The sequence below is a fragment of the Limulus polyphemus genome, unplaced genomic scaffold (genome assembly GCF_000517525.1).
Source record: "Limulus polyphemus unplaced genomic scaffold, Limulus_polyphemus-2.1.2 Scaffold438, whole genome shotgun sequence".
Classification (NCBI taxonomy): Eukaryota; Metazoa; Arthropoda; class Merostomata; order Xiphosura; family Limulidae; genus Limulus; species Limulus polyphemus.
In genome coordinates, this window is record NW_013666048.1 from 1 (window position 1) to 10586 (window position 10586).

General features: G+C 35.3%; 1 protein-coding gene across 1 annotated transcript in view; it reads right to left on the reverse strand.

Moving 5' to 3' along the window:
- Positions 1 to 7585: 7585 nt before the first annotated feature.
- LOC106458269 (peroxisome assembly factor 2-like) overlaps positions 7586 to 10586 on the reverse strand; it is a 68283-nt gene continuing 65282 nt past the window's right edge. Inside the window, exons 19-20 of the mRNA XM_022384445.1 lie at positions 8559 to 8642; positions 7586 to 7710 (exon numbers count right to left, since the gene is read on the reverse strand). Of these exons, the coding sequence (XP_022240153.1) occupies positions 7586 to 7710; positions 8559 to 8642 (209 nt within the window). The remainder of the gene's footprint in view (positions 7711 to 8558; positions 8643 to 10586) is intronic.

Sequence of the window (10586 nt, forward strand, 5' to 3'; positions counted from 1 at the left end):
TATCCAGTCGTGTTTTCTGACGTATCTATTTCGAGTGCGCGTCTATTTTGAGTATTTTTCATTCAGTGTTTTCTCTGTGTTTTTTTATTGACTTATTAAGCTTTTGTTTGACTTGTTATTGGGTGGTTTGGAATGAGTTCCGCCACCCCCCTGACTCGACCACAATCGGTCAGGTTTATTGTACCTGCAGACACCTTGCCCTCCAATGTGATTGACTCTTTGTGTGAGAGCCTTGGGGCAGTGTTGTGGACAATCTCCAGCACTTTGGTGCTGGACGTTATATCGCCACACTATCCACTCAGGCTGTGGCGCATCTGCTAGTGGGTCGGGGTCATTCACCCTGAATGGTGCTCCCGTTCCTGTGAGTCCTGCGGGACAGAACATTAAGTGGATGACTTAGCGTTCGGCACCATATGAGATGCCCCATACTGTCATCAGTAATGCACTGCAGCAGTATGGAAAAGTTTCCAAAATCGAATATGAGTGCTACCCGTCCCGATCAGGCGTCTGCACGGGTAATAGACGGATTCGTATAGATATGAAGATTCCAGTACCCAATTTTTTTTAAAATTGAAAACTGCACGGTCATGGTGAATTATGCTGGTATGCGTCGGCTGTGTCGCCATTGTGGTCTCGAGGGTCATTTGGCCAATCAGTGTGTTACCCCAAAATGTGGCCGTTGTTTATTATTTGGTCACGAGGAAGACGCCTGTACCATCACTTGTGACGTGTGTCAGGGAGATCACCGTTCTTCTATTTGCCCTTCGAGAGCACCGACCTACGCAAGTAAAGTTTCTGGTACTAACCAAGAACATACCACCTCCCCTTCTCCTCCAGTGCCAGGTTCGTCTCTGACTAATCCAAGTGGTGATATCCATCCTTTGGAGGAGCAGGCTGTATCTCTACCTTCTGGTCCAGCTGAGGAGGATTCCTCGACAAGCACCAGCACCGTTGCTCCTCCTTCACCTGTCACCTCGCCTGTCACGATGGAATCTCCGGACATCGATCTTTCACCTAATATTGAAGTGGAGGATTCCTCCGTAAAGGTGTCTTCCCTCCCTGATTCGTCAGATATTGCCTCTAGTCCAGTAGAGGTCCTTGAGGGTTCTGAGGAACCCTCATCGGACAATTCATCAGTTTCTGCAGTCCCCGTGGAAGTAGATGTTCGTCAGATGTCCCCAGCTGCGGCTACTCCTGCACCTTGTAAACCTCCCTATATCTGTGCCTCCTCTACGTTCGGAACTCTGTCATGGGGCATCCTGGTCCTCCCAAGTGGTTGCCCGGCCGCCCACAACTAACATTGTCCAGCCAATAGATCCTCTTACTCTCAAGCGTGCAATGAGCCTCTCACTGCCTGATGTGGGGGTAAAGCAGCAGCATCTGTAGTCCTATACTCCCTCTTGCGACCTGATGTTTCGCCCCTTTTCTCACTTGAGGGTGGGAGGATTCAATTGGCATTTTTACTTTTATTGTATTTAATACTGTTAAGTTGTACATAATGCAAAGCCTTCAGCTTCTTTCACCTTGTACATATTGTGAAGAGAATGTTTATTTTTGTACATACTGTAAATTGCAGATTTCTTCTGTGCTTTGTACATATTTTTTTGGGAAAAACAAAACTTTTTTCCACATTTTATAGTTTTTATTACGTGTTTTGTTCATTATGTCAAGCCTTTATTTTGTAATCTATCTGTTCATTTTGTATCAACTTTGTTATAAATAAATCTCAAATTGGTATCATATATCATGGCTGGAATCCATATGATGTCCTCCTCATTAATCCTCTGACCCCAGCATGGGGTTATGATTGTATGCACATACAGTAACCTGGGGTGAAGTTGGAAAGCGTGGGTTCTGGAAATCTCCCCAAACGTTGGTCCAGTGCTCCGGGGTACTTGTACCGTCCTGGAGGAACCGTTCTAGCTTGGCTGGCCTCCAAATTAATCCAAAAATAGATTATGTTTACTTTCAGATGTGGTATCTATGTTAGGAAAAAATTTTTAAAATACTTGGAAGTTCCGATATCTCTCAATAGATGGAGAAGAAATGTAAAAAAAATACTTGGAAGTTCAGTTATCTCTCAATAGATGGAGAAAAAATACTTGGAAGTTCATTTATCTCTAAATAGATGGAGAAAAAAAATACTTGGAAGTCAAGTTATCAAAGGCGACTGCAGGAATGAACTCTCATTGCAGGTACTTACACAAAAAGCGCTCTGATTTCCAAATTTGCCAAATTTTTTATGTCACTGATTTTCCTAAAACTTATATTACTGTCAGATGCAAAAATCAGATTGGACAAATTTGGACATTTTTACTTACACTTACTCTAACGAATTACTTCAAAACATATGATTGCACATGTAATATATTGTGACATGTAAAGGCCCGGCATGGCCAGGTGGTTAGGGCGCTCGACTCGCAATCTGAGGGTCGCGGGTTCGAATCCCCATCACATCAAACATGATCGCTCTTTCAGCCGTGGGGGCGTTATTATGTAACGGTTAATCCCACTATTCGTTGGTAAAAACAATAACCCAAGAGTTGGCGGTGATGACTAGCTGTCTTCTCTCTAGTCTTACACTGCTAAATTAGGGACGGCTAGTGCAGATAGCCCTCGTGTAGTTTTGAGCAAAATTCAAAACAAATCTTCTCCGAAACTTTCCGCCTTACACTACCATTTGTGGTGACTTTCTTTCTACAAATTATATTTTTAGTAAGACAATATTGTTTTTAAAATGTTTTCTACCACAAGGTTTCTGACTGCTTAACACATCGAGACTATTATGCAGAGTTAATTAACTCTGACGTTCCACTTTAGTTTTATTATGGCTGACCTGCTTCGACTTCTTCACTTTACAGAGTGCGGTATCAGATATATCGAAAAATAACCAGGCGCGTCGTCGGCTGAACTCCCACACAATGTTGACTTGATCTTGACACACGAATACGTCTAATACAAATATCCTTGCTAATTAGGAAGCTATGGCTGTATACGAACGAAACAATAAACCTTGTCATGTTCTACCTGTAATACACTGGTTAATAAATCATATATGGGTAATCTAATTGCATACACCAGAGTAACTGGTATTTTTTTTTGTTACTTCAGCTATAGTTTAATTCATATTGCGTCAACGATAAAGAGCAGGTAAAACAAGATTTTGTTTTTAAGAACTGTCTGGTAATAATACAGAATAGAGGTTTATCATTCCAAAAATTGTTAGATTAGTGCTCAGGACAAACAAAATGTAGTTTGTTAAACGATGTAGACGTTTCAGTGTTTATCCAGCACAGCTTCTCCCAGTTGAGTTTTAGGTTTTTGCCTCACACTTGAAGTTGCTGACGTTTTATTACTTCCTAAGCTACTTAACGATACATCGGTTATTTTTTATTCCATGTTTTAAGTAATATCGCTCTCTAAAACAACTTACTAACGAGTTTTTGTTTTAATTTTGTCATCCAGAAGGTTTGGGGACAAGAACAAAGAATTCATAGACAAACATGAGGGATCCTCAATAACCGCGGGTGTAATATTAGATCTGAAATCAGTCATAAGATGGAACTATGAGCTAAAAGTTTGTACTTAAAAAGAAACTCGGTGCCATTCTTTGATCCGCTATGCCACGGCTAAAAATGTGTCACTTCACCTGCATTCAGAAAACTCACTATTGAATTTGTTCGTGCCTTATCAAAAATATATTTACTATAAAATTGTAAAATTATGAAAATGTGATACATTCCTATAGCAACACTCTATGGACAAATAATTATATACCATACTAATTCCCATTGTGTATTTGTTTGTTCGCGAGCACCACCCACAGTTTTGGATCTAGTATAACCAAACTTGGTAGGCAGTTTCGTGGGAATTGAGGGGGGGGGGGGTTTCTTACCTATTTGGCGGAAGACTAAAACGTCCACGGAAGGTCACCAGGCATGATGCGGGGGGAGGGATTAGAAGTAGATCTGAAAGTCTCTAATTACACTTACACTAGTCAGAGCACCCCAACGGCTACATGTACGTGAGAATTGTAATTTTACTGCTTCAGATCACAAATGCAGATATAATTTTGGTAACTTTGTGACTTCTAACACTGAAGTGTCATCAAGTTTATACCAGTGGTAACATCAAATAGTTTGTTACCTCCAACACTGGTATGGTTCAAGTATATACCAGTGGTGACAACAGTAGTTTTTTTACCTCCAACACTGATAAGGTCCAAGTCTATGCCAATGGTAACAACCAATGGTTTTATCTCCAACACTGATAAGGTCCAAGTCTATACCAGTGGTTTTGTTACCTCCAACAGTGATAAGGTCCAAGTATATATCAGTGGTAACATCAAGTAGTCTTGTTACTCCCAACAATGATAAGGTCCAAGTCTATGCCAATGGTAACATCCAGTGGTTTTGTTACCTCCAACACTGATAAGGTCCAAGTCTATACCAGTTGTAACATCCAGTGGTTTTGTTACCTCCAACACTGACAAGGTCCAAGTATATACCAGTGGTAACATCCAGTGGTTTTGTTACCTCCAACACTGGTAAGATCCAAGTCTATATCAGTGGTAACATCCAGTGGTTTTGTTACCTCCAACACTGATAAGGTCCAAGTATATATCAGTGGTAACATCCAGTAGTTTTGTTACCTCCAACACTGACAAGGTCCAAGTATATACCAGTGGTTTTGTTACCTCCAACACTGGTAAGATCCGAGTCTATATCAGTGGTAACATCCAGTGGTTTTGTTACCTCCAACACTGATAAGGTCCAAGTCTATACCAGTGGTAACATCCAGTGGTTTGTTACCTCCAACACTGGTAAGGTTCAAGAATATACCAGTGGTAACATCCGATAGTTTTGTTACTCCCAACAATGATAAGGTCCAAGTCTATGCCAATGGTAACAACCAATGGTTTTGTTACCTCCAACACTGATAAGGTCCAAGTCTATACCAGTGGTAACATCCAGTGGTTTTGTTACCTCCAACACTGGTAAGATCCAAGTCTATATCAGTGGTAACATCCAGTGGTTTTGTTACCTCCAACACTGGTAAGATCCAAGTCTATATCAGTGGTAACATCCAGTGGTTTTGTTACCTCCAACACTGATAAGGTCCAAGTATATACCAGTGGTAACATCCAATAGTTTGTTACCTCCAACACTGGTATGGTTCAAGAATATACCAGTGGTAACATCCAATAGTTTTGTTACCCCCAACAATGATAAGGTCCAAGTCTATACCAATAGTTTTGTTACCTCCAACACTGATAAGGTCCAAGGCTATACCAGCAGTTTTGTTACCTCCAACACTGGTAAGGTTCAAGTATATACCAGTGGTAACATCCAGTGGTTTTGTTACCTCCAACACTGATAAGGTCCAAGTCTATACCAGTGGTAACATCCAGTAGCTTTGTTACCTCCAACACTGATAAGGTCCAAGTCTATACTAGTGGTAACATCCGATAGTTTTGTTACTCCCAACAATGATAAGGTCCAAGTCTATACCAGTGGTAACATCCAATAGTTTTGCTACCTCCAACACCGATAAAGTTCAAGTCTATACCAGTGGTAACATCCAGTAGTTTTATATAAACATAAAATATGTTACATAGCTGTTGGGTATTCCTACTGGTATAAACATAAAACTATGTTACATAGCTGTTGGGTGTTCCTACTGGTATAAACATAATCTTATGTTATATAGCCATTGGATATTACTACTGGTATGAACATAAAACTATGTTATATAGCCATTGGATGTTACTACTGGTATAAACAAACAAGTTATCAGTATTTTCTTCCATGTAGTTGTTAAGGTGTTCTCACTAATGCAAACATAAATTAGACATGGGCATTTTTGTCACATAGCCTTTGGGATATTCCACTTATGGTCTTGGACCAGTCATCTTATTCCACATGAGCCACTCACTTGAATTAAAAGTTTTCATAACAATGAGATTGTTTTATTACCAGTAATATATATAGTCTATGATTAGTGTTAAAGGTATTTAACCCACTAAGAAGTTGAGTCAACCATTAGATTTATAGGTCACACAACTAATGGAGTTTATTAACATGTCAAAAGTCATATACTCTCTGGGATACTTTTCCAAGTAATGAAATGAATCATTAATTAGTTTGAAATGTGACACCAGTAACTACTCGGATGAACTATTAGTGATAAAGGTCACACTGTTATTAGAAAGTTACCTCTAGTATAGACTTGGACCTTATCAGTGTTGGAAGTAACCCAGTAGGAACACCCAACAGCTATGTAACATATTTTTTATGTTTATACCAGTAGTAACATCCAACAGCTATGTAACATATTTTTATGTTTATACCAATATGAACATCAACAGCTATGTGACAAGTAGATTATGTTTATAATACTAGGAACACCCAACAGCTCTGTGACCTTCAACATTATTAACTGAGAAGATCCTAAAAGCTTTGTGACCTTCATTACTAGTGATTGATTTACTATTTGTTTTTGTATAATTGATATCATGTGTGGATATTAATGGTTGAATTATATAATGCCATTCATTAATGCTTTTCATGCTTTTTCTGAATTGATAATGGTGAAGTTGTTCCTTCTATAGACTTATTTGTTAGGTAATTTCTGTAGTAACACTGCTCATGTTATTTGTAAATTGACATGGAACCTGTAAAATTCTAATACACCTGTAAGGTCATTCAATCATACAGTGTATGAATCTAATATTATACTATTTGTTGCTTTAACTAAATTTCATCATCCACATAATTATATCAAGCTCTGGTCAACTTTCACTCTTCTTTAACAACTACTTTTATAATAAAATATTAAGTGTTTTTAAACTGCAATATGTACACTTACTTACACCTGTTTAAACATATACAGATATACATTACCTCCAATAAACTTTAACACTAATATATCAGAAAAATTAATACTATTAAGAATTTAAATCAATAATTTGTTTTTTATTGGCCATTAGTTTAGTATCTGAATAAAGCATTACGAATTATCACAAACATAACACACCTTCAAAGAACTAAAACTTTTAGTTTTCTTGTACATTTTTTATGTGTTTATCATATTCAAGATATATTTTATTTGAAAAATTATGAATAAATGTTAAATGTTTATTTTCAATTCAGGTAATAAGTTGTTTGTTATCCAACTACAATGCATCCAGCAAATCAAATTCAAATTTTCCTTCTCATACCTTGAATAATTTCAATAAATTTAAGTGCTAAGTAACATTAAAAACTACCTTCACTACTCAATATACCCTTTATATGTTTTTAACACAATTCAAAATTTCACAAACTGTCCAGCTCATTTTAGAAAACATAACTGATAAAATTATTCTTTATTTAATGCAATAAAATATAATAAACCTTTTCTCATGATCAACATTTTCTTGTGCATTGATGAAAGATTACATTTTCTTTCTTTTTTTTAATCACAGGGTTTTTAACATTTTAACTCAATTATCACTAGTAATACTAATTCTGCCATCCAAATCACTTGAAAAAAATTAAAGTTCAGTAGATGTTAACTTTGAAATGGTGGTGACAAAATGACAGCATCAGAGTTTTATGTTCTGGTACTTCTTCAGTTCTTCTAGAGATACTGATGGAGTTAGATTCTGTAAGGCAACATCAAAGTCTTTTTCTTCTATTACCATACAAGCATTTGTAACATCTATTTGACCTGCAAATAGACCAGACATCATTAGTTTTTTAAACACAACAATTCTCATTCATTGGCTCTATAAGATAAAAAACAACTGCTTCTTGTTATTTGAGCTTCAATGAAACAGTACAATTTTTAACTAACTCTCAGCAAGTCATCATATTACAGTTTATAAACACTATTGCATAACACTTTAAAATTTATGATTCAAATAAATCTCAATGGGTAAGTGGAGTACTAGTCTGAAAACATTTTTTTTTACCTGATTAAATTGGAAGTTATAAAAATCATATTTATATATAACTAACTAATAATATACAAAATATACTATCTGGAGTCTAATTCCTTCTAGTATATAGAGCTTGATGTTCAAATATCAAACAAGTTTTAATGGAAATATATCTGATGCATAGAGTATTGATGCAAATATTGAAAAACTGTTCACACACATTAAAAAGAACAGAAACCATTTGTTTACATGAAAACAATCTGCAACATTTGTTCTCACTGACGTAGATACATATATATAATACACCATTAAATGCTTAAAGAGTGAACTTAGCTTAATTTACATCAGCTACTAATATTTTCAGTTTCATTTTTATGATGAATCACTATTTGATATGGATGGTCAGAGCAGTCTTATTAACATTTTCCTAAAAACATGCCTTAGTTTCATGTAATTGATGATATATATATATATATATATATTGCCTAGGCCACTACTATGTCATTGTTATTCCAGGCATTGTAATGAGTCCCAGTACTGAGTGACAGGCCTTGCTGATAACAGATGTGATATAGTGTGGTTGACATATTGTTACATGTTATTTTTTTTGCTTTCACCTATAAGTTCTTAGAATTACTAATGTAGTTTTCTCTCATTGACCCTGTGGTTGATCGACTTGCTCCAATAACAAAAAGACTAGCTTGTTGATTTGGCAATTCTTCTGAAAGAAGATAAAACCAATTCAAGTAAAATAAAATTAATAAACAATAAGTTTTTGTTTTGTTTGAAGTTAAGCCCAAAGCTACATAATGGGCTATCTGTGCTCTGCCAACCACGAGTATCGAAACCCGGTTTCTAGAGTTGTAAGTCCGCAGACATACTGCTGTGCCACTGGGGGCAATAAGTGTTAAAAATTAAATAAATAATACTATTTTAATAATCCTTACCTTGATTCTGATTTGTAAATGACTTAAATGAAAGTGATAATAATTACACTTCACTTACTTAATCTAGTTCACACTATAAGTCATTATTCATGAACGTTGATGATGATATAGATAGTGCATTGACCACTACTATGTCTGTCCTTTCCCATCCAGTCTGATAGGCCATGGTAGTATTGAGCAAAAGCCCCATCAGTACTGAATAAGGGATATGTAGTGTGGCAGACATATTATTACATATTCTTTTTACCTTTCATCAAAAGGTTCTTAAAATTGGTACTTAACATGAGGAATTTTAATGTCAAATAGCTGGTTGATGACTAACAGGAGAAATAAATTGTATTGAAGGTTTTGTCACTGGCAAAGAAAAATGATTTTTTTCATGCAATTCTGTATAACAACATTTTCAACTTTCTTATTACAGGCTTGGTTGATTCGACCAAGTTCATGACCCCAAATTGACCTTTGGAGTTTTCATACTATAACTTTTAACATGTTTTGTATATCTTCACACAATTTTGCAAGCTTTCATGTAAATACTACAAGTTTTTGTAGACAAAAAATCAGAATTTTTAATGAAATATTTTTACTAGATTTATCAAGATTATCGAGTCTTTTTTTTTACTAGTCCTAGTGCAAAGTGATTTTCATGTTAAGATTAAAAATACTTTTCTTCATCTGTAAACTGTCAAATTTCATTTGCATAATCTCTAAATCTAATTTCAAACATTTTTTCAGCAAAACTTAAAATTTTATCTGTTATTTTCTTTATTCTAACTCTAAATGCATTCAGTCAATTATACCAACCTTGTACCCAACACAAAATATAAGAAATAAATCTAAATTATTCTTTTTTTTTTCTTTCTAGAATGATTACAACTTGTAACAGGAAACTATATTTGTTTAACTAAATTGCTTAAAGCTTGTAACAGTATAAATCTGTTTATACTTAAATTTTATTGTTTTATTACCCTTTAATCCCACCACAGGTTATAAACTTGTAAACCACTCAATGAATGTGTAGTTTACAGTACACTATTGAATTACTTAACATCAGCTGCTCCCAAGCATACCTCATGAATAATTATTTTTCTTTATCTTACCTAACAAGTTTCTAATTTTTACATTTTAGTTACTTTTATAATAATAATAAATAAATAATACACATGAAAAACAAGAAATAGAGTACTTACCTGGGTCTTCTTTTTTTTTGCTGTCTACTGGCGATGAAACTTAACCTTATTTTTTTATATACTAATGGTACTACTATATTAAATAATTTTTTATTTGATTAAATAATGCACCCAAGATCATAGAATAATAACAAGCAAAAGCAGACAATACTCTATAACTATCATAATTTTTCTGGCTTTATAACTATGCAATAAGAGCTGTTAAAAATTCAGTTAAGCTCAATGATGTGTTTCCCATGTTTCGACTGGAGGCAAAATAGACAATTCTCTATACAGAAAATAAAATAATATTTGATACATTAAAACTTTAGAATTTCTAAGAGTTTCAAATAATATAGTATTAAACATAAAAGAGAACTTGTTTGTTTGTTTTTCAATTTCACGTAAAGCTACACGAGGTCTATCTGCACTAGCTGTCCCTAATTTTGCAGTGCAAGACTAGAGGGAAGGCAGCTAGTCATCATCACCCACTGCCAACTCTTTTACCAATGAATAGTGGGATTGACCGTCACATTATAATGCCCCCAT